The sequence below is a fragment of the Trichosurus vulpecula genome, unplaced genomic scaffold (assembly GCF_011100635.1).
Source record: "Trichosurus vulpecula isolate mTriVul1 unplaced genomic scaffold, mTriVul1.pri scaffold_48_arrow_ctg1, whole genome shotgun sequence".
Classification (NCBI taxonomy): domain Eukaryota; kingdom Metazoa; phylum Chordata; class Mammalia; order Diprotodontia; family Phalangeridae; genus Trichosurus; species Trichosurus vulpecula.
The window spans coordinates 17,066-42,133 of NW_023494531.1; the positions used below are offsets into that span (position 1 = coordinate 17,066).

A 25,068-nucleotide genomic window follows, 5' to 3' on the forward strand; every position below is an offset into this window, starting at 1 on the left:
GATTATTAGCAATTCAAAGTTTTTAAAACTGTTAAAAACTGTTTTTACATGTAATGGGAAAAAAACACAAAATAATAATTTCTACAAAAAAGGAAAAACTACAAGCCAAGACTAAACTAGAGGGAGTCTTGGTGCATGATTTTCTGTTTGCAGATGATTGTGCACTCAATGCAGCCTCTGAAGCTGAGACGCAACAAAGAATGGATCAATCCTCTGCAGCTTGTGCTAATTTTGGCCGAACAATTAAACACCAAGCAAACACAGACGCTCCATCAGCCACCACCACACCATTCATACATGGAACTATCAGCTACAGCAAATGGAGTTGTGAATGCTGTGGATAAGTTCACTTACCTTGGTAGTACACTTTCTGGACACTGAGGACCTTACTCAAACTAAACTGCCAAGCATTCAAACTGCTTTAGAGACCATAACTGTGATGGGCTGGTCACGCTGTTTGAATGCAAAACGTACACTTGCCAAAAAGCCTATTTTATAGAGAACTCACACAGGACAAGCGCTTATGTGGGGTCAGAAGAGATACAAGGACACCCTCAAGGTCTCTCTTAGAACCTTTGGAATTGACTGTGTGACATAGAAGACACTGGCACAGGACCGCTCAGCATGGCATGCCCATATCAGAAAAGGTGCTGTGCTCTATGAGCAAAGCAGAATTGAAACAGCTCAAAAAAATAAAAATGCTGGATTTAGACAACCCACCGCAAATGTTCACATGGACCATTTGTGCCCAACTTGTGGTAGAGCATTCTGAGCTCATATTAGTCTGATCAACCACAATTGGACACAGTGAAACTTGACTCTAGCAGAGTGATGTCATTTTGGTCCTCTTTGAGAGTGAAGGACAACAACCAAGCAACCACCAGCAATATCACTATTAGGTCTGAATCTCAATGCTTTCCAGAGACACAAGGAAAAGATTTCTATGAACTAACGCACAGAAAAGTGAGCAGAAATAAGAACAATTTATACAGTAACATCAACATTGTGAAGACAAACAACTTCAAAAGACTTCCAAAGGATCTAAACCTGATGAGCCCTGCCTGGCATTGGCTACCTAGTGATAGGATGGACTGCCTAGTAATACTTGTCCAGTAAACATTATACCAAAACCCTGAAAGGAACTAGTACAGTTGCTGAGGTACCGGTTTAACCCAATCCTACAGAAGAACATGGAGAGAAAGGGACATACAAGCTCTGTAGCTGAGTAATTGTGATTTGCCATATTTCTGTTCTTTATATATGTACAATCGTTGTGCTTTGTGTCCATTTCTCCACTTCTTCTTCACCACGGATTCTTGCATTTGTGAGTGTGTGCCCATTGAGTTGCAGAAAATTCTTTGCAATTACTTTTCCTAATATACCAACCAAGTGTTTTAGTGTTTAGAGTTACTAACAAATCCATAGAGCAATTCTTACGAGCTGCAGACAAATAATGTCCTCAAATCTGCCCCAAAAGTTTTTCCATTCCAATTTTCAGTCAGTGAAACAAAAACACAAGCTTTGTTTGCACAAACTCCAAATGGTTTGATAACAATTTATTTTATTTTAAACATTACACAAGTTTCCCAGATGAAAAGAACTTAAAGATCGAATTCCACCGAAAACACCCTCATCTGCTCCAGTGAAAGTTGTTCATAGATACACTGAAAAAGTACCAAAAAATAAGTAACAAGTTAAAACAAAATAATAAACTACTCAACAAATACAAACTTTCATCAAAGAGAAAATAAAGTGAGAAAATGGAATAATTTAAGGGCACACAGACATGCCTTCTAGATTTCCATTTCAATCTTCTAATTTTCTTGTAATATGTCTTGCTATAACTAGGTCTGTTTGGATCTTATCTTGGTAAATGGTCTAAGATATTGGTTTATATCCAGTTTCTGCCAGACTGCTTTCCAGTTTTCCCAATAATGTTTACCAAATAATGAATTCTTACCTCAAAATTTCAGTCTCACACTTGTCAAATACAATGCTAAATATTTACTGGCTGCTGTAAATTGGCTATCTACTCTGTTCCACTAATCTACCTTTCTATTGCCAGATGAGTTTGCTAATTACTGCCTTTTAATATAGTTTTTAAGATCTGGTACTACTAATCTCATTCCTTTAGTTTTTTATTAATTTCTTTAATACTCAACTTTTTGTTCTTCCAAATGATTTTTTTCCTAATTCAGTAAAATAATCTTTGGTAATTTAATTGGGATAGCATTGAATATATAAATTGGTTTAGGTAAAATTGCCATTTTTATTACACTGGCCCTGCCTGCCCATGAACAAATAACAGTTCTCTATTTAAATGATTTTATTTGTATAAAAAGTTTTTATCATTTTCTTCAAATAGTTTCTGGCAATGTTTTGGCAGGTTCATTCCCAGGCAGTTTGTACTGTCTAGAGTCATGGCAGAGTTTTGTTTGATATATATAAGAACATTAATGATTTATGTGGATTTATTTTATATCCTGCTGCTTTGCTAAAAATTATTTTTTCAACTTTTTAGTTGCATCTTTGGGATTTTCCAAGTATATCATCAAAGCTCTCTTTGTGGTGGCAAAAAAACTAGAAATTTGAGGGATGCCCATCGACCGACTGAACGGTTTGTGATTGTGATGGAATACTACTGCACTCTAGAAAATGATGACCTTGATAATCTTACAAAAACATGGAGATTTGCACAAAATGATGAAGAGTGAAATGAGCAGAACTAAGAGAACATTCTATATAATAACAATATTGTTTTAATAACAACTTTGAGTGGTTGAGACATTTTGACTATTATAAATACATAAAATAACCACAAAGGACATATGAATGAAAACACTTATCTACATCCAGAGAAAAAACTGATGAACAGAAGTAGGTATAAAATGATCTTATGTAGGTATGTAGCTAACCATGTAGGTAGATATGTAGATATGTAGGCATGTGTGTATTTATTTTTGTCTAATGGGGCAAGAAGAAAAAAAATTTACCAAACTTTACTTAAATGTACATAACAGAAAATCAAGAAATTGGAAGCTGGGTCAGATTTTATATTCCTTGCCTCAAAAATCATTGCACATGGCAACCCCTGGGAATGAATTTTTCTAACCCAACAAAACTGTGTTCCAACACATTATTTTTGCTAATTTAGTGGCTTTGATGCATCTAGACCATAACTATTTTAATTTATAACTATAATTATTATACATAATTTTCAAATGATTATTAAATTTTTATTGGCCTTCTTTTAAAGAAACTACTTTCATCTACATTTCTCTTTTTATTCATCATGACTTCAGAACCTCAAACTCAGGTTGAAGGAAATTTTGAAGGTATTAGTCCAACATACATGTGCAAGAAATCCTTTTGACAAGTAGATATTCAATCTTTGCTTAAGGAAGCTCATGTCATTTTGGGAAAGCTTTCAATTAGAAAGATTTTCTTGACATAATAGTTAAACCCAACACTGAGCACATAGTGAATGTTTAACAAATATTTACTCATTCATATTCTTTCTCTCCTTTCTTTCCTCCTCTCTCATGCTCTTTCACTACTTTGTTTCTGCTTCTATATACGGCTTCCCATTGCTGGGGAACATATGTACATGCGCGGAAACAAAATCATGGTTTTGTATGGATTTTTACAACAGGAAGAGAAGAATCATAGCTTTATCCCCTTCTTTTTTAGAGAAATAAAACTGATTTTCTGTAAACTTTCAAATGATTTTGAGTTAAAGTATCTAAATGACATTTTTATGCTTTTTCATTTTGCCATTTTCACCATTAGAGAAGGAAAATGTTTGAAATTTTGAACAAATTTTCCAAGTGAAGCAACTTTGATAATTATCAGGTTCAACATAAAGCCCACAATGAAGACTAAACAGTCCAGTATTTCAATTGACAAACAAAACCTTAGGCTTTTATGGTGATATGCACTTTTGTTTACATAACACATGTATATATACATATATGTGTATATATATGCATAAATTATTTAAGTGAGAGAGAACAGAAGCCTTACCTCAAATATAGCTTCTTTATCTAAGTTTATCAGAAGATTTATGAGTGAAATTACCATTAAGGAAAAAATTTGATTTACATAAAGAAGCCTTCATAGGATATTACCTTACACTTAATTTAAGATTTTTTTTTTACATATACATAGTTTAAATATCAGAGTGGAAAGACTGCTGCAGCTGGGCCATGCTTTCAAAAATAGTTAACAGTAACTGTAGTTATCTGTAAAGATCAAATGATCTATGGAAGAGCTCTATCAATAATCACTAAGTAAACTTTAACAGGTTACATAAATATCCATTAAAACTGTTTAGTATCCTCTTTGGCCCGTTCGCTACCAGAATGAAGACCATTCTAAGCAACCAGACAGTCGACATCCCAGAAAATGTTGACATCTCCCTTAAGGGTCGGACAGTTATTGTGAAGGGGCCCAGAGGAATCCTTCGTAGGGATTTCAACCATACCAATGTTGAACTCAGTCTCCTTGAAAAGAAGGCCACAACAGTCAAAAACAAGGATATCAGGAAATTTTTGGATGGCATTTATGTTTCTGAAAAAGGCACAGTGCAACAAGCTGATGAATAAGTTGGGAAAGATGCCAAAGGCCGTGTCCTGAGGAGTCAACACTTATTCAGATGTCAAAATAAAAATACTTTTTATCATTTATTTTATCATTTGAAAAAAAAACTGTCTAGTATCTTTATACAAATACGAAAAGAGAAAAGACATGCATTGTTCAAAGATCTGAACCCAGGTCCTCTTTCACTCTTTCCTTTACGTAGCTTAATTATTTTTTAAAATTTAAAAGGAAAATGTCTGTTGGAAAATTACTAATATGTCAAAAACAAATTAGGAACACTAAGAATTTGAAGAAGGTGATCTAATATCAATACACCTGGAGTAAGTACAAGTTGTAAGAATACTAATGACGATGGAGATGGTGAGAATTCCTAATTCATAGATGTATCACATTAAAGACATGAATTATTCTTATACTAACTCCTATTAAGATGAGACCTTTACCCCTTAGTCTATACTCTAATGACTCATTAAAGAGTATCCCTGAATAATTACTCCAGGATGTGTTTTTCACTCAAACCAAAACCTGATTAAATTTATAGTAAATTCTGATTAAAGAGAGCAATGCTTTTGTCTCTACGAATAATGTCATCGATAATTACTTTAAAGGATATTGTTTTTTTTCTTCCTTTACACCTGTGGTTTCCCATTTTTCCTTCTTTTCTGTTTTTTCTTTATCATGCCTGGCCTCCTATAAGAATTAGCAGAATTACTCGAGTGACAGAAAATTAAATGTGGAAGCTGTTTTATCTGTTGGCTTATGCCAACAGATTGTCCCAAAACTGTCATTTGACATGAGACAAATTATAAATCAACAACATAGATAACTGTAATAAAAATTTCATCAACAATATACATTTCCTCCTGTAAAAAATATTCACCTCTTCTTCATGACAGATAACACAATCTCTTTTACATATTTTGTACATCAACAAACATTTATTAAACCCTTAGCAAGGAACTATGCTAAACGCTGAGCACATGAAAAAACAGTCCTTCTCTCAAGCTTACAATCTAACAGGGAGAAAACATGCCAACAACTATGTATAAACAAGGTGTATACATAATAAATTTGAAATAATCTGAAGACAGACACCAAGAATAAAGGAAACTAGGAAAAGATTCTTACAACAAGCGGGACTTTAGATGAAATTTGAAGGAAATAAGAGAAGCTGGGGGATAGAGAAGAAGGAGGAAAAATTTCCAGTTGTTATTAGTCCTTTGTTTTGAAGAGGACCAAAGATATTACAGCAGATGTCTTGACTTGCCTGTGAATTTTGTTTAAGTGAGGCTGAATTGCACAAAATTGTCAGTCTCTTGCTAAGTCACTAAAGTCTAGTGACAAGACAAAAGTCAAGACAACCTGCAAAGGCCTGGCACGCTGTGGATCACATCTGTGATGCCTGACCAAGCTCTAAGTACTCCCTAGCACCTGAACAGCTGCCTTCACAGTTCTTAGAACAAACTGTTCTCACCTCCCTTTCCACCAGGGAAAGACTTCTTGTGCTTTAAAGTAGAATATCCCCTCCAATCTATCAGTGAGTTGGGGTAGGGCCACTTTCAATAGGCTTGTCTTCCCCATATAACTGTTCACTTTCAATCTCCTTTCTGGGGTCACCATCCAGATTACATTCACCCCATCCTTAAGGGGCTTTGTCTTGGGATTTCCCTGCTATCTCTAGCGGTTCTCTCATTGTGGTCGACAAAATCATTTCCTATGAGTTTAATTAATACCTTGCTGCAGATCACTTCCAGCTACAAACATATACATTCTAGATACTGATAGGTATCAGCCCCTCCTCTAAGTTTCAATTCTAGGAGACCAATTTTCTATTAGGTATTTGGGGGAGAAGAATAAGATGAAAAAATAAATACTTATTAATTAGAAAAATAATAATAATACTAAAATCAATCTGAAATGCAAGCATAGGAGTCAAGAGAAACATAAAAAGGTAAAAATGTTTTGAGTAATTGGAAAGGACTAAATAAAAATGTTGTTGGTTGTGCAGGTGGGACCCTTGTACATAATGAACAGACTTTCCTATCTTCATGGTCCAGCAGTTCCCAAGAGAAAAGAATACTGCTTTTGCCATCTGAACTATTCATCATCTCTTTGGAAATAAATATTTTTTTTGTGCTCCTAGAGGCCAAAGACTTTTCTTCTACTCATACATGTAATCTCAGTACTCAGCAGAGTTCACATTTCATAAAGGTGTGATTTGCTGTTGACTTTTAAAAGCAAATTTACCTTTTTGCCACTCTTCTCTATCTTCTCAATTTTAACCAAGTCACCTTTTTCTTTTCCAGAGAATTTTGACTTATTTTTTTCCTTTTCTTTTTCATTTGAATAAGGAGAATCACAGGGGCTTTCCTTTCTACGGTGTTTTGAAGAGCTAGCTGAAATAACAATTAAAAAAAGAAAAAGTGAAATTTCTTGTTCTTACTGAAAATATTTACAAACACAGTGAAAGCGAGTTGTCCTTGAAAACTCAGGACACAAACTGCAAAACGAAATGGTATTAAGATAATTATAAAAGATCCTGCCACCCAAATGGAACATTTCTGTGATTTGTCTCTTGAATTAAAAACAAAGCAAGGGATGGAATGAAAAATAATAGTTTATACTTTAGGTTACTTTTTTTAAAGGCAGTATAATGAGTTCAAGAGACTGATCTGAAAAGAAACAAAGAGAAAAATGCAGCTAAAGGAAGCAGAGATGGAGAAGAATAGAATCATAAACAGAATAAAATACCAGAAAGAAAGGAATTAGAACTCTTGAGAAAGACCAAGGCTGTCAGTTACTTTACTGGAAGCCTAAAACTCTTCCCTCTGGACATGGAGAAATTCTACTTACTTTCTTTGTATAGATACTCATTTGATATTTACATATAATGTTAACAACTTTGCTATTTTTGGTGTATTTACTAGAAACACAGATCCAATTAAAGGGAAAATATCTCCAAAAAAAGAGATTAGGCAAACCAAACACTAATGAGGTTTTTTTTTGTTTAGTCATTTTCAGTTGCACTTGAACTTTCATGACTCCTTTTGAGGTTTTCTTGGCAAAGGTACTGCAACAGTTTGCCATTTCCTTCCCCAGTTCATTTTACAGATGAAGAAACTGAGGCAAACATGATTAAGTGACTTGCCCCAGGGTCACACAACTAGTACATGTCTAAGGCCAGATTTGAACTCAGGTGTTCCTGACGTAAGGCCAGCACTGTATCTACTGCCTAGCTGTGGAAGTATGAAAAAGAATTTTTAAAAATTAAAGATTCTTTGATAGAATGAACAACGAATATTTATACTATTTTTACTAGAAAATCAATCTGAACAAGATATCACTAGCAGGGTAAAGGTCAAACAAAAGTGGCTAAACAATCCTGATCACCACCCTGTCCCATCACTGCTACATACTTGTTCCATTTTCTTCTTTACGTCTTTTAGTAGAATCTTGTAGGAAGTCAAGGTCATTGTTTGAATGCTCCTAAAGTCAAACAATTAAATAACAGAAACTTGCTGAAAGGGCTGTTAATTTTTCAAGTATTGAGAAATGTAAAGTTAATAATGAAGATTCATACAGTAATACTTTCGTGTATCATTTTTCAATTATAATTACTGATATAGCTTCCCCTATGTACCAATATTGTTCCCATCTCAGCTTGCAACTGAAAAATATTGAATAGACAGACATCTGGTTTCTTTGCTACCTAAACAAATCCAAATCCAGGGAAAAACTACTGTCACACAAGTTACCTAAGTTTTCTAACTTACTTATTGTCTTATTGCTTACTGTCTTGGTGGCTATGGAGGCAGAAGGTAATAATGTTTTAATAAGCTAGTAGTTTTTTAAATTCACTATTTTAAGCTTTTAAAAGTAAAGTTTTTCTGTTGCTTTGCGTAATTAACAATAAATTTATTGTATTTTAATCCCTGAGCTGTAATCAACGAACCAGCCTAGGTCAGATCTCGTCAAGAAAAGCTATATTCTTCCGAAGAATCAAAATTCCAGATGATTCTGACTTAAGTGGTTTTTATACTGGATTAAAGTAGGCTACAACACATTAACACTACCTATATATTGACATTTATGATTAGAAAAGAAATTGGTCAGTTATTGAATAAATTAAATTAAGGATAACAATGTTATGTTTAATTAATAAGCATTAATTTATGATTAATAGAAAAATTACAAAAAATTAGTATTTAAGGTGTTAAAAGACCTAATAAAATGACTTCAATATGACAACTGATCTTCTGAAAGGTTTTGTGGAAAGAACTGGACAACAAACAAGATGAAAAGAGGGCCAATTGCATTATAAGTCGTAGAGGATCCATACTGAGATGATCAAATATCAATTCAGCCCTAGAATCTGGGCTAGCCCTCATATCTATAAGTTTAACGTTTTGTAGGGCTTTTAAATTAAAAACGCTGGTTAACTTCATTTTGCTTATTTAGCAAATATTTATCATATATCTCCTGTGTTAGGATTATGCATTAATGGTTTAATAATATTCATCTTTAAAAATTACAAACCCTTTTGCGTTCTTTCCTGTCCTTGTCATCTTTCTTTTCTCTCTCTCTGGATCTTTCCAAATCTTTCATGTCCATTTCTTTTTCTTTAATCATGGGCAGTGTTGGAGTAGTAGGGGTAATGCAATGCTGTGATATTAAGGCAACATCGTTAAAGTTTTTAAGTATTTGAAATTAAATAGCGTTGGTGAAGAGGAAAAATGGGATGACACTTAACAGGCCAGGCTTTACTCAAGCTATAGAAAATAAATAAATTATTTAAATGGTCCAATTTGGGAGCTAAAGAAATTTTAAATTGTCATTTAATTCATAGTATGGAATGGGAGAGATTGTAATTTAGAAGCCATTAACAAATTGTTGAATTTCATTTTATTCAATTAAAATAGAAAACCAGGCTAGCTCAGATATATTTCTACTTTCCAATTATTATTATTATTATTAAGAACCCACAATGTGGTAGATGCTAAGTATTACAAAGCAAAAATCAAATTACTATTCAAGAAGATACTCAAATAAGCACATCCAAGAAGTCATTAGCAACTATGAGTGGGTCAGGAAAGGCTTAAGTTTTGAAGGAAATAGTAGTTAAAGAAATCGCTAGGAAACCTGGAAAGGCATTTTGAAGAAAATAGGTTTAGATGAACTTCTTGTGCAATGTAACACAGAACTCATAAAGAATATTTTAAAAATTTCAAATTAGAAAAGAGGATAGGTAATTTTTTACAATTTTAAGTATGTGGGAAAATCTCTGAAAATTTTTTATGTTTTTATGATTATGAAGTTTTCTTTTAACCATGCCTGTACGTACATGCCAATCTCTTCCCAAAATTTTTTCTAGACTGGTTTCTGACAAAATTTACCTGTGTAGGTTTTATAATTTTATAATTTTCAAATTTAATATTACAGGTAGATCTTGTAGAAACAGAACGGAGAGATTAATGACCACAAAACAAAGAAGTCTCAATCTGGACTCTGAGCACATCCACTCTCTACTATGAGTCTGGAAATATAGCTAGTCACTGATTTGATCAGAAATCTTTCAAAGTTATTAATCTTTATAATATTGCTGTTATTGTAAAAAGTTGTTTTCCTGGTGTTTACTCAGTTCATTTTGCAACACAAGGAATTCTTTCAGAGAACCAAGACAGTGAAGTTGAGAAACATCAGAACAACATTTGAATACAAAGATTAGAAGACTCAAAAATGAAAAAGAGGCAAATTTGCCTTATAGATCTGTACCAGGAGTTTTGTATCTTTTTTCCCATGTGGGGAGAAAAAAAGAGTTGGAAGAAGAGGAGGTGGGTTTTTTTTCAGCAAAAATATCATAGACGATAGGAAAAACACACTTCACATAATCTAGTGTTTGTAATACAAAAACCATGAAGAAATAATAATGAAGAAAAACTGGAAATTTCCTAAGATGAAATAAAGTGTCAAGCAAAGTGCTATATGTATTGGATATTATTACTATTATTATGGTTACTATAGTTCATGGTCAATATTGTTACTTGATAAAAGTTTTAGGAAGGTTAACTTTAAGGAAATAAGAAATGCCAAATCATGAGGCTAAATCACTACTACTTGACAATATATTCAGGAAACAGCTTCAAGAAAGTACAACATATAACAATCAGTGCAGCATTTACGTATATAACAAAAACCAAAACGTTAAGACGGGAAGAGAAATGTCATACTACACATTAAATGGTATGGGAGTTAATTTACCAAGAAATAAGAAAATAAAATTGAAAAATAACAAAAAACCACCAAAATAATTTTCACTGGAATAAAATAATATCTAAAGGGAATCACCACTGACAGGATGAGTAAGCCAACTTAACTGAAGCATTAAAATGTCCTGAGGAAGACAGTCAAGCATCACCACCTCATAATTAGGCCCCTCACAAATTCATAAACACAACTAATGAGTACCACAGGAGGCCCCTTAGGCAATCAATCACTGGCCCTTCCATGTGACTGTGAATGAAATAACCTATATGTTTCTCCTATTTTTGTGTGACCCCCATGGATAGATGATTTACTAAAGGCTTACTAGATACAAAGTACTATGTTAAGCGCAAGAAATAAAAATAAAAAAATTATACCAAACTGGAAATATTCCCAAGGTTCAAAATCGTGGGCTGTTTCCAACAAGGTCTTGCCCTCACTGTGTCTCAGACATGAAGGACTAATTTTGTTATTCTATTTGTATTCACAATGCTTAGCACAGTGCTTCCACATTTAATAAAGAACCTAAATATCACATTATTATTACTACAACTCCGAAATTCTATCATTTTATTTAAAATATACAAACCATTCCTGAGGACTCCTTGATTTCACAGAGATTATCCTACAAAAAAGGGAAGGATGTAATACGTAAGTTAGGAGAGTTATGAAAAACTGAGAAATTGTGGGGAAGCACAAACAGTAAGTTAAAACAGAATGGCTATTACTTCTGGGGATAAATCTGGAAATGTTTACTATGCCAATACAGTTAAAAGTTTTGAATTATTTTGAATGATGACTTTCGTAAGTTCAAATTTAATTTGATAATAATAAGTCAATGATATTACTATGAAAATAATAAAGGTCTGTATCATACTTGTCAAATCTCTGCAAAAAAAAACCTTATTAACTGTATATTCCACTGGAAGTTTAAAATAGAAAAAATCATTGTAAATAATGCATTATTATATAGGTATGTTTAAATATAACTATATAACACTATACACAGCAATGCACACATAGAATTATATAGGACTACATGTAGAAAAGGTTTCATTTATTAGTGACAGTAATATTGCATATCAATACAATCAAATTTGCTTTGCAGCTATTTATTTTTAAATAAATTAAACATTCCCATTAATGTCCTCATTCCCAAAGCACTTAACTACTTTAGCAGAAGTTTAACTGACTAATTGACTGCAACTATTAATCAAAATAGAAACATGCAAATGAGGGTTTGAGAAATATAGAATTAAGTACAATTGAGCCAAGATGGTAGAAGAAAGGAAGAGATTCACCTGACTTCTCCCCCAAAACCCTCCAAATACCTTTAAAAATGTCTCAAGGGGCATCTAGGTAGCTCAGTGAGTAGAGCACTGGCCCTGGAGTCAGGAGGACCTGAGTTCAAATCCGGCCTGAAACACTTGACACATGTACTAGCTGTGTCACCTTAGGCAAGGCACTTAACCCCAACTGCCCTGTCAAAAAACCAAAAAAGTGACTCTAAGATCAAACAAATGGGAAAAAGACCCACATGTACAAAAATATTTGCAGCAGCTCTTTTTGTGGTGAATTGGAAATAAAGAGGATGTCTATCAATTGGGGAATGGCTGAACAAGCTGTGGTATTTGAATGTGATGTAATGTCTTGTGCTATAAGAGACGATGAGCAGGCAGACTTCAGAAAAACCTGGTTTTTCTGATAAAGTTTCTCTGATAAAGGCCTCATTTCTAAAATATACAGGGAACTGAGCCAAATATATAGGAATACAAGCCATTCCCCAATTGAGAAATGGTCAAAGGATATGAACAGGCAGTTTTCAGAGGAAGAAATTAAAGCTATCTATAGGCATAGGAAAAAATGCTCTGGATCACTACTGATTAGAGAAATGCAAATCAAAACAACTCTCAGATACCACATCTCTCCTGTCAGATTGGCTAAAATAACAAAACAAGAGGATGACAAATGCTGGAGAGGATGTGGGAAAACTGGAACATTGTTACATTGCTAGTGGAGTTGTGAGCTGATCCAGCCATTTTGGAGAGCAGTTTGGAACTATGCCCAAAGGGCTATAAAATTGTTCATAACCTTTGACCCAGCAATACCACTTCTAGGGTTGTATCCCAAAGAAATCACACAAGCAGGAAAAGGACCCATATGTACAAGGATATTTATAGTGGCTCTTTTTGTGGTAGCCAAGAAATGGAAATCAAAGGGATGCCCATCAATTCGGGAATGGCTGAACAAGTTATGGTATACGAAGGTGATGGAATATTATTGTGCTATAAGAAATGGAGATGATACGGACTTCATAACAATAAAAACCTACACGATATAATGCTGAGTGAGCGGAGCAGAGCCAGGAGAACATTGTACACAACCACAGATATATGGATTCCATGAGGACCAACCCCAACATACTTCGCTCTTCTCAGCAACGTAAGGTGCAAGGACAACTCCAGGGGACTCACGATGGAGAATGCTATCTTCATCCAGAGAATGAACTGTGAAGTTTGAATACAGATTGAGGCGCACTTCATGCTCGCCTTTTTTCTTCTCTTTTGTTTTTGTTTTTGGGTTTTTTTTTTTTTGGTTCTGTCTCTTTTTCTCATGATTCACTCCACTGGTCATAATTCTTCTCCACAACTTGACTAGTGTATAAATTAATTCAATGCGAAGTTATACATGGTAGTTATATGAGATTCTATACCTTCTTGGGGAGGGAAGGGGAGGAAGGGGAGAAAATCTGGATCTCAAAAATATGTAGAACCGTGTTTTGTAAACTAAAAATAAAAAAAATAAAAAAAAAATAAAAATTAAAAAAAAAGGAAAAAAATGTTTTTACATGTAACTGGGAAAAAATAAAATACACAATTTTTAAAAATTGTAGATACAAAGAAATATTTGAGGCATCAAGGCTGCCAGTACAAGTGGAAGTTGAAAGAATAGGTTGAGGACCTACATTTGCTATACTAGTCTATGAGGTTTTATTACAGTCTGGGAAATGAAGAAAAAAGCTGATATGTCTGAAGTCACCTATGTGACTATTTCCTATAAAATGATATAACTGTGATTTGAACTCAGCCTAACTTCAAATGAAGCATTCTGTCATTTACTGTTCAATATTTAATAGATAATGTAGTATTTATCTATCATCTATCTATTATCAATCTGTCTGCTTCTCTCAATAAGTATGTATTTACTATCTTTACTTATCCATCAGTAAGTCTCCAATGCTAAATTCTTCTCTTAGGTTTTAGCAATATGCACATGATTATTTAGGAAGCAAATAACAAAACAAAAACAATAATAGAGGTTAGCGTTCTAGAATAAGTTGCTAGAAATGACAAGCAGGATGATTTCAGAAAATCCTAGGAAGACTTACAGCATGATGCAGTGAAGTAAGCAGAGCCAGGAGAATATTGCACACAGTAATAACAACACTGTGTGATGATCAGTGTGACTGACTTATCTCTTCTCGTCAATGCAATGATCCAAGACAATCCCAAAGGACTCAAGATGAAGCATTTTATTCCTCTCCAGAGGAAGAACTGACATTGTTTGAATACAGACTAAATTATACTGACGATCTCCCATGACATGACATGACTTCCCTTCCCTTTCCTATATGATTTTTGATGGCTGCAACCTGGCAAGATATCTGAGGGTTAACTGGCTAGATTTCTTTCTTAAATACCACACCTTAAACCCAATTCACTCTGGTTCTCACTGACTGGCCAAGAATATGTCCCAGCCCAAAGGCCCTACTTGGTGGTCAAACCCCAGTATCTCAGAATGAATATAAATGCAAATAGTAACCGTTTCTCTTCTGATCAGCAACTGTGAGGGTCTTCCTTTCCCAGACTAATTTTTTTTATTGGGTAAAAGGGACTATTCTTTCCCTCGTTTCTTACTTATCCTTAATTGCTAAATGGACACTGTCTCAGTCAAAGTGAGATCTACAAAAGACCTCACTTTATTTTTGGGGGGTAGGGGGAAAGGGCAATTGTGGTTAACTGACTTGCCCAAAGTCACACAGCTACTAAATATGTCAAGTGTCTGAGGCTGGATTTGAACTCAGGTTCTGTCTAACTCCAGGGCTTCTGCTTTACTCACTGCACCACCTAGCTGCCCCAAGACCTTACTTTAAAACTGTCAAAATCTCCCACTACATCTGGGCCATCTCCAGTTGTACTGACCCATATCTGGACCCAAATAGCTACAGAGGAGAAAGTGAGGCTTGTGACTCTGCACAGCCTTCCCTTATTTAATACAATTCACTTGTATGTCATGTACCTTCGAATGAAGGAGGACAACAACAAATCATACTACTTTTCACTTTTTTCTAGTCTTCTTACACAAAATGACTAATACAGAAAAGTTTTACAATACCACACATGTATAACCTATATCACATTGCTTATCATCTCAAGAATAAATAATTTGGAACTCAAAACTTCAACATAAAATGTTTTAACATGTAATTGGGGCATAAATTAAAATACTGGGTTTTTTAAAATAAAATTGCTTCAAAAACAGCTTTAAAGATACACGTGTTAAGGGAGGGGAAAATTATGCACATACAGAAAAACATTTACATAAGGATCCCTGTAGCCATGCCTATGACTCAGCATAAGACCCCAAAAGGAACACAGATATTGGTATTTCAAATCAGTATTCTCAATAAAGAATTTAACATATGCAGATCTTTACTAACCTTAACTGCTGAGAAATACAAAGGGGATAATCGGATGTCAAGTTTTCGTCGTTTCTGTTCTGTTAAGAGGGAAAGCAACAATCAAAAGAAACATATTCTTTTTTAGGTTAGCTTCTTCACCAAAAAATCTAGGGATGCTCAAAAAGAACATTTTTTCCATTAAATTAAGCTATTAATTTTTTTTAATTTCACTTACCCTTTTCAGACTCTAATGTTTCCAGCTGGAGAACCGGTGAATTTAAGAACCCAGCAATTGCTATTTTTTCTCCTTTTATACTTTCCTTGCCTTTGGATTCTTTTGGAATATCTCTTTCTCTGGATGGTTCCTTTTCTCTTTCTATAATCAATTTTGAATGTACCCCACAGATCTTGACTTTTTCTTCCATTTTAACTTTTTCTTTGTCACACTTGAATATTTTTTCTTTTTGTTCTTTTGCTTTTTCTTCTTTGTTTGTCCAGTCATCCTTTGGCTTTTCTTTACCAAACACTTTAGCCTCAAGAAAAGCAGATGGAATCTTTTCTTTTTTCTCTTTCTCTTTACCAGTTTTTTCTTTCTCACTGTCTTTGATAATTTTGCTTTTTAATAAGGAAAAAAAACCAAATACACTCTTCAATTTAAAAGACATGAAGATTTTATCTTAGAATATAAGATACTAATTTCATACACATAAAATAACTAATTCTATCAGCCAATATTTGCTACCATATAACACCACACCAGTCATGTAATACACAAACACTTTCCAACTTCCCAAGTGATGTAAACGCTAAAATATACTACGAGATACTAAAGGTATATTCAGTTACAGGACAAAGACCTTTTATGCAATATATTACCTATATTGGGGTACCACCTGTGATCTCTCCACTGATGTGAAGAAAATTTTACAAAAGTCACATATAATAGCTAGCATAATTATTGACTGGGGGGGAAAGGAAGGGGTGGAGTCAAGATGGCAGCTAGAAAGCAGGGACTTGCGTGAGCTCCCTGCCAGGTCCCTCCAAAAACCTATAAAAAATGGCTCTGAACAAATTCCATAATTGCAGAACCCACAAAATAGCAGAGGGAAGCAGGGATCCAGCCCTGGATGGTTGCTGGATGAGGTCTATCGCGCACAGAGCTGAGGGGAGCAGAGCTCAGCGGCAGCAGCAGGACCAACCATACCAGTAGCCGGGCAGAATAGGACCCAGCACCCTGAATCATTGAGCTGTGGTAGTTACGAGACTTCTCAACCCACAAACACCAAAGACAACAGAGCAGGTTAGTGGGAAAAGCTGCAGGGACAGAGTGAAAAGAGTTTGAGGTTTGGCCACGCCCCAAGGGCAGGGGAGTGGGGTGGGTGGTGCAGCACCAGGCCCACCTGGTGGGAGGAATTAAGTGGCAGATCAGAGCAGGAATGCTGAGCCTGCTTAAGATTTGCCTCAGGTCCAGACTGGCGGTTCAGGGGAGAAGGAGGAGTGCTGGTGTGGCAGAGCTGGCTGTATAGAAATAGCTCTGAAATCAACAGCGCATCCTCTCAAGCTTCAAACATAGTTCTCTTAACTCTACAAGCAGTCACACCCCACTGAAAAACTTAAGGGTCAAGTTAGTTGGCTGGGAGTATGGCCAGGCAGTGAAAACGCACCCAGATTCAGTGTCAGACTCTGCAATCTGTCTTTGGTGACAAAGAAGACCAAAACATACAGCCAGAAGAAGTCAACAAAGTCAAAGAGCCTACAGCAAAAGCCTCCAGGAAAAGCATGAACTGGTCTCAGGCTGTGGAAGAGCTCAAAAAGGATTTGGAAAAGCAAGTTAGAGAGGTAGAGGAAAAATTGGGACGAGAAATGAGAATGATGCAAGAAAACCATGAAAAACAAGTCGATGACTTGCTAAACGAGACCCCAAAAAATACTGAAAAAAAATATTGAAAAAAACACCTTAAAAAATAGACTAACTTACATGGCAAAAGAGCTCCAAAAAGGCAATTAGGAGAAGAATGCCTTGAAAGGCAGAATTAGCTAAATGGAAAAGGAGGTTGAAAAGTCCACTGAAGAGAACACATTAGAATTAAGGGGGTCTGACAAAGGTTTCCTGTAAAAGGAAGGGATTTTACCTGAAACTAAAAAGGTAGAAGAGGAAGAACATTCAAGACTTGAGAGAAAATATATAGAATACAGAGGTGGAGTATCTTGTATCACAAAGTACATAGAAGGAATACATATGTTCTAGGTTTTAAAAAACCTGAGAGGATGGAGAGTACTTGGAATGCCAAGCACAAGATTTTATATTTGATCTTGAAATGATAAGGATTTACTAAGCATTTACTAAGTAGAAAACATGGTCAGACAAATCATTTAAGCAGAGGGAAGAGGAAACTTATAGCAGAGACTAATCTACTAGATAACCACCACAACACAAAATGCCTTATGTCAAATCTAGATGCAGAAAAGTGAAATATTAAAAATAACAACAGGCAGTTAGACTAGTTAAAACATTGCAAAGTTGTGCTTCCTACCTGTTGAAAACACTGTTTCCATTACTTGTAGTCATTTTTGATGCTGTAGAGGCTGCTTTACTAAGAAATTTCAGAGAACACTGATTATTTTCCTTTAATTTGTCTGAAATATCAAAAAGAACAAGATTTACTTGATAAATCTCTAAGATAACAAAAGATAACTAAGTAATAATAGTAACACACAATTTGTATTTTAGTTGTTTCAGTCATGTCTGACTCTTCATGCCCTCACTTGGGATTTTCTTGGCAAAGAAACTTCTCCACCTATCTTAGAGATAAAGAAACTCAGGCAGATAACTTAGGCAACTTACCCAGGGGTAAGCCAGTAAATATAAGGTAAAGCCAATAAGTTTGTCTCAGGCCAAATATGAAATCAGAAAGATGACTCTGACTACGCCACCTAGCTGTCTTGTTTTAGACAATGGTATTCCTTAGTTCAGGCTAAGTTACTTAATATTTTCCCAAGAAAATATTCTAATTTTCTGACCCCAAAAATGCTGTACTGATATTACAAAGCCACAGCAGCCATTTCCATTTATTTCACTGCAAAGGTTACATCTAAAATTTAGTTGTTTAAGAGGGAGGTGGTTCTTCCAACAAACTAAAAGTTGGTTTTTTTTGCTAACTTCAACTCCAAAATTTGAGTACTCTTTTTTTTGCTCCTCTAAAACCTCAGCAGATAATGATTTAAGAGACAAATTATTACATTTGGCAATAAAGACTAATAATAAAGATTGATAGAAAAGTCATTCCTCTTTCAGTAAGGAGAAATTACAATTAATTGCTCTCCTGTTATCTAGAATCTTGTGAAAAAGCATTATTAAAAACAACAATAACCAGAAATCAAACCTGTGTGACCTTGGCTCTACATAAATGGTTATCATTTTCCCTAGAGCAGTAAAAGGACAGGTTTTAGGAAAAACCTTCTTTTTTTCAAAGCAGAATTGTTTTTCTTTTTTTTTTTCTAAACTTTACCCTTACAAAGAACCAGGACAAATTTCTTGCAGAAGACAAATCGTTAGCTGAGACTTAAAAGAAGTCAGGGGAGATAAGGAAAAGGACCAGGTTATGAACCACTATAAAAGCCCAGAAGATTCTGTATTTAAACCTTAAGATCAAAAAAAGGCACAAAACTTTAATGAAATAGGTGGTTGACTAGGGAGACCTGTGCTTCACAGTTTCTTGCAGACTGGAAAAGGAGGAGACTTCAGTAATAGACACCAACTGGAAGGCTCTTAAAATTATCCTGGCCCTGGGTGACAAGCAACATGTTGGCTTTGAAATGTCCAACAGCTTTTGGTAATGTGAGATTTTTTGCAGCTTCCTACTTTTGCATAACACCTGCTGTCCATTCATAACATGTTAACATTTCAAATATTTTAACACAGTAGTACTCCAATTCCAGAGGTTTCTCTCCTAACTTTACATATTTCCTTTCTATAAATACACATTATGTAATATTATGAAGTATAACAATCTATGATTGTGTTCTATCTTCCTAATTCTCCCAGTTTACTGCCTACAGAACTATAAGCAAAGAATGTTAAATAAATGCTTCTTGTATTGCAAACTATTATAAGATTCCAATAAAACAGAAAGAACAATTAACATGATTACATAAGACACAAATAGGTTGCTAACTGTTAGTTTTCCATTTATCTATATAGTTACTAAATATACACAAAACTATTCAGTGTCAGGATTCTAAATACCTAAATAATAAATTAATTTGTTTATCCCCAAGGTTTTAAAAATGGCATACCAGTGTCCTCAGTACAGCTTTCTTCCACCTCAGCCACAGTTATTGAGAGTGATGTATTTAGTCCAACACTACCAGCAGCATTTTGAACAGGTGTACATTCTACATTCCTTGGAGGAGGGTCTTTGTGATGAAATTCATTTTCTGGTACCATGGAAAGCTTTCTATTTTTGAACTGCCCAGAATAGCTTAAAATCATTTAAAATATTAAATACATAAGTGTCAATAATGGACAATGATAGCTCTTATTCTACAAAGGTAAATCAAGAAAGTTATATTTTACCTCAAATTTGATCCTTTAAAGAAGCTATGAACTGTATTTTTTTATTTGATTTTGATACTAACTGAAAGCCTACTTATTTAAGACAATACTTATTTAACTATTCCTTCAAAGCTACCTACTACACAATACAGTACTGAACTTAATGTAACAAGGCAATATTTGTGACAGAAGTTCTAATTATATTTATCATACAAACAAAACTTAATTCTTCCAATCCACAAAATATTACATATCATTTTGATACTGCACTATCATCCAAATACAAATCAGATATGCTATTGTGTTTCTCCGTATTTGTTGAAGAACTGTGAAAAATCAATGTTTAGATAATAGTATAAATTTCACAAACTGGTGACATTACTAACTCAAGACATTACTAACTCAAGGTCACAACAAACTATTTCAGCATCAGAACTATTTCAAAATTTACTTTAACTATTTTAGTAAATTATTTTAAAATAAGATTATGTTACCCCATGGCCAATGCATAAAGATCAGGCCTCTTCACTTTTTCTTCCTGACAGATCTTATGGACTCGTCTTTCCAAAGCTTGGCCCAAGTTCAAGACTTTTGGGTACCAAGGAAGTATTTTTGTGAGTACAATCAAAATATTTCTGATATGGGCATATTCACCAGTTTCAAGGCAATGTACTGACGCCTAAAAAAAACAGATCTTAAATAATTATTCAAGTAAAATATTGATAGAAACAAAACTTTGTCACTGAAACCCTTCATTTTACTCTTTACCTTTGTTAGCTTATAGTGCCACTTATGTACAACATGTCGGAAATTTTCATAGTCTAATTGATCTGCTTTGTTTCCACCATCAAATCCAGTTGCCCTTAATATGGTAAGGAAGCCTGGATAATTACCACATTCCTAAAAAGAAATTAAGTTTTCAAGTGAGATGCTCACACCAGAGTAGGGAACTTCTAACCCACTTACAGCATGAAGGACAAAAAGAGAGAAATAACCATACTATACATCCAGAAATATAACATTTAAATACTAATGTGCTATGTACTTTTATCTAGTTCTCATGACTAGCATACTGAAAGGTACATTAAGTTTCCCTTGGTGCAACTAGGTGGTACAGTGTTTGGAACAGGGAAAAAAACCTGCATTCAAATTCAGCCTCAGACACTTCTAAGCTGAGTGACCCTGATATGTCACTTAACCCTGGTTTTCCTCAGTTTCCCAATTGGTAAAATGAGCTGGAGCCCCTAGAGCCTCAAGCATTTCTCATTACATTTTCATGGCAACTTTGCCCATTTACTAAGTGTGAGTTGCTTTTATTTGGATTTCCCTAGTTATTAGAGATGTAGATTATTTCTGATGTGATTTTTTTTTCTGAAAAGTGCCTTCTTTGCTGCCAACATGCCATGCTAGGAGGTCTCCCGTGTTTCTTGAGTCTATGTAGTCTATCTACTAATAACACCTTTTTCTTAATCAAATCCAAATTGTTTTGATGATTATTGTTTCGTTGTATAGTATTGCTCACCTGCCTTTGATGCCACATCTTTTACTTCTCTTGAGATTCTTGGCTTTCTGTTCCTCAAGAATCATTTCATTACTATTATTTTTTCATGCTATATAAGGCAATCCTTTGAGGATTTGATTGGTATAGTAATGAACAAGTAAATTCTATGGTAGACAGAATGGGTAGGCCTCCTTTACTATTTTAAACCTTATGTAACACTGGAGATTACTGTTCTTTATTTCTTTTTTATGATTCCTTTTCTTATCTTTCAAGACCATGAAAGTCCATTTATGACTTGCTCAATTTATTTTTTCTAAAATTTGGTTAACTTCTCTATTTTTTGTTGTTTTATTCATCTAGGCATTTTATATTTTGTAAATATTCATCCATTTAATATAGGTGGTCATTTTTACATGTATATAGTTGAGAAAAATAGCTTCTAATAATTTCTTCTTCTTTTGTTAATTTCTCTTTCACTTTTTAATACTAATAACTTAATTTTTCTTTGTAAAATAACTAATCAGCATCATAGGTGAGACACAGGGCCTAGAGTCAAAAAGATTCCTCTTCCAGAGGTAAAATTAGGCCTCATATATCTAGTAGCTATGTGACCTTGGGTAAGTCACTTAACCCTCCTGACCTCAGTTTCTTCATCTGTAAAATGAGCTAGAGAAAGAAAACTCAAACCACTCCACTATCTTTGCCAAGAAAACCCCAAGTGGGGTCATGAAGAGTTGGCTATAACCGAAAAACAACTGAACAACAAACATTCATTTTATTGAGGTCTTATATTTTTAAAATTCCTTTTATTGATTCAATGAGTTTTCTGCCAATATCGTTAAATCTCTTCTTTGACTTTCAAATTTTATATTTTAAAACTAAAATTGCTACTTGAGGTTTTTCACTTGTTGGCTTTCTGGAGTTTTTTCACTTGAAAATCCAATTCACTAATTATCCTATAAGGCCTGTTTACAACGCACCTCCCAAATTTGGAAGGTTACCTATTTGTTGATATTATCTTTAGTGAAATTATTCTCTGTGATTTGTTCTTTAACCTAACCATTCATTAGGATTAAGTTCTTATAACCAGCAATTGATTTTTCATCATTTTTCAGTGACCCTTTGTTAAATATAATTTAAAGGATGTGTTTAATGTTTCTGGTTGTATTTATTTCCACTTTATATATAAGATGGATAGTGAACGGAAAGAACAAGATGGGAAATTTCAAAAATAAAAGGCTATTTCACTTTAGGAACTGTATATCAGTATTAACTTAAAAAACTTAAAACATCATTTTCCTACCTTTTCATATACTGTTCTATCACTATGCCACTTAGTCACAGTCGCTAGCATGTAGCACAAAAATCTGCCATATCTACTTGCTTCATTTTCAGTACAACTTGCCACTGTGTAAATTACATCAGAGAAAACCTGCAAGACAGGAATGTAAAATGTACAATAATTTTTTCAAATAAAAACTAATTTAATAATTTTCACCCTCAATTTTAAGTTTTCTTAAATATATATTTGCTATGTTATTTAAAAAACCATTATATTATCACATAATGCAGCTAATATGTCACAAAAATATCGTGCAATTGAACACCTCCACCAACACTCAGCATCCAAAATTTATATAGCTATGGCCAAAAAAGATGCATAAAGGGTACAATCAAACATTTTTGTCAGAGAAACAGCATAGAGAATAAATAACTACCTGGAACAATATTTCAAGTATTTTTAATAAGAGAAATTAAAATTAACAAAGTCCTAAGATATCAGTTTTTACTAATCAAAATCCATAATTTCACCAGACACAGGTGAAATGGGGAAGATTATATACTAAAAGTGATGAGAGAAATGATTATGAATTACTCTATCTTTCAGGTAAATACTCCTTTGTAATAGTTACCCAATGTTAACTGTTAATTAGTGAACACAAGGAACTAGTCACTGATATGGTGGAGGCCTTGAGCCAATAATATTATAGAAAAAATATTAAACTAGAACCCTTAAGGGAAGACAATTTGGCTCTTGAGGACAGTGCCAAAAACTTACAGATATATAATATAATATGATATAACCAACTTTGAAAAGTTTTATTTTTGCTTTATTTTTTATTTTTATACCACAAAACACGTCATTCTGTGAAAGAGCTAGTTCTGCTTCCTCCTTTAATCACTTCATTTTTTAAAATTTATTCATAATTTTCAACATTCACTTCCAAAAGAATGAGTTCTAAATTTTCTCCTCTTCCCTCTATTCCCCACCCCCACACCAAGACAGTGTGCAATCTGATATAGGCTTTACATATAGATTCATATTAAACATATTTTTTCGTTAGTCATGCTGTAAATAAGAATTAAAACCAATGGGAGTAACCACAAAAAAGAACAAACAAAAGAGAGAGCAAACAGTATGCTTCAATCTGCCTTCGGACTCCATAGTTCTTTCTCTGGATTTAGATAGCATTTTCCATTATGAGTCTTTTGGAGTTCTCTTAGATTGTGCATTAAATAAATAAATAACTCTCGAAATTGGTCATTGCACAATGTCACTGTTACTGTGTAAAATGTTCTCCTAGTTCTGCTTCTCTCAACATCAGTCCATGAAAGTTTATCTAAGATAAAAGCATCCTGATTCATCATTTCTTATAGCACAACTTGTTCAGCCATTCCCCAATTGATGGGTATCTCCAAAATTTCCAATTCTTGGCCAACATTAAAAGAGTTGCTATTAATATTTTTGTATATGTAAGTCCTTTTCCTGTTTTTATAATCTCTTTTGGGTACAACCCTAGAAGTGGTACTGCTGGGTCAAAGGGAATGCACAGTTTTCCAGCCCTTTGTGTATGGTTCCAAATTGCTCTCCACAGGGGCAGCTAGGTGGCGCAGTGAGTAGAGCACCAGCCCTAGAGTCAGGAGGACCTGAGTTCAAATCCGGCCTCGGACATTTGACACATATACTGGCTGTGTGACCTTCGGCAAGTCACTTAACCCCAACTGCCTTGCCCCCCCCAAAAAAAAACCACAAATTCCTCTCCAGAATGGTTAAATTATTTCACAACTCCACCAACAATGCATTAGTGTTCCAAATTTCCCACATCCTGTCCAACATTTTTCATTTTCCTGTTTTGTCATCTTACACCATCTGACTGATAGTGTGATGTGGTACCTCAGAGTTGGTTTTAATTTGCATTTCTCTAATCCATAGTGATTTACAGCTTCTTTCCATATGACTTTAATCTCTTCCTCTGAAAAACTGCCTGTTCATATCCTTTGATCATTTATCAACTGAGGAACAAGTAATGTCATTAAGTTCTCTATATATTTTGTTTCCCAGACTTCTACTTCCATTCTAATCTTGATTGCATTGGCTATGTTTGTGCAAAAAGATTTCAATTTAACATAATCAAAATTATTTTGCATTTCATAATGTTTTCTATCTATTTTTTGGTCATAAATTATTCT

General features: G+C 34.3%; 1 protein-coding gene and 1 long non-coding RNA gene across 2 annotated transcripts in view; both read right to left on the minus strand.

The window, feature by feature from the left end:
- Positions 1-1,541: 1,541 nt before the first annotated feature.
- Positions 1,542-4,053, minus strand: LOC118833359. Its single transcript, XR_005009315.1, has 2 exons — positions 4,024-4,053; positions 1,542-1,664 (listed from the first exon to the last, which is right to left on the minus strand). It is a non-coding gene; the product is annotated as an uncharacterized LOC118833359 (long non-coding RNA).
- A 1,143-nt stretch (positions 4,054-5,196) lies between these two features.
- LOC118833356 (THO complex subunit 2-like) overlaps positions 5,197-25,068 on the minus strand; it is a 68,650-nt gene continuing 48,778 nt past the window's right edge. The window contains exons 25-36 of the mRNA XM_036740716.1: positions 22,901-23,029; positions 20,865-20,996; positions 20,591-20,775; positions 19,838-20,022; positions 18,076-18,178; positions 15,777-16,156; positions 15,581-15,639; positions 11,450-11,485; positions 9,136-9,261; positions 8,016-8,085; positions 6,847-6,995; positions 5,197-5,289 (exon numbers count right to left, since the gene is read on the minus strand). Coding sequence (XP_036596611.1) covers positions 5,197-5,289; positions 6,847-6,995; positions 8,016-8,085; positions 9,136-9,261; positions 11,450-11,485; positions 15,581-15,639; positions 15,777-16,156; positions 18,076-18,178; positions 19,838-20,022; positions 20,591-20,775; positions 20,865-20,996; positions 22,901-23,029 — 1,647 coding nt within the window. The remainder of the gene's footprint in view (positions 5,290-6,846; positions 6,996-8,015; positions 8,086-9,135; positions 9,262-11,449; positions 11,486-15,580; positions 15,640-15,776; positions 16,157-18,075; positions 18,179-19,837; positions 20,023-20,590; positions 20,776-20,864; positions 20,997-22,900; positions 23,030-25,068) is intronic.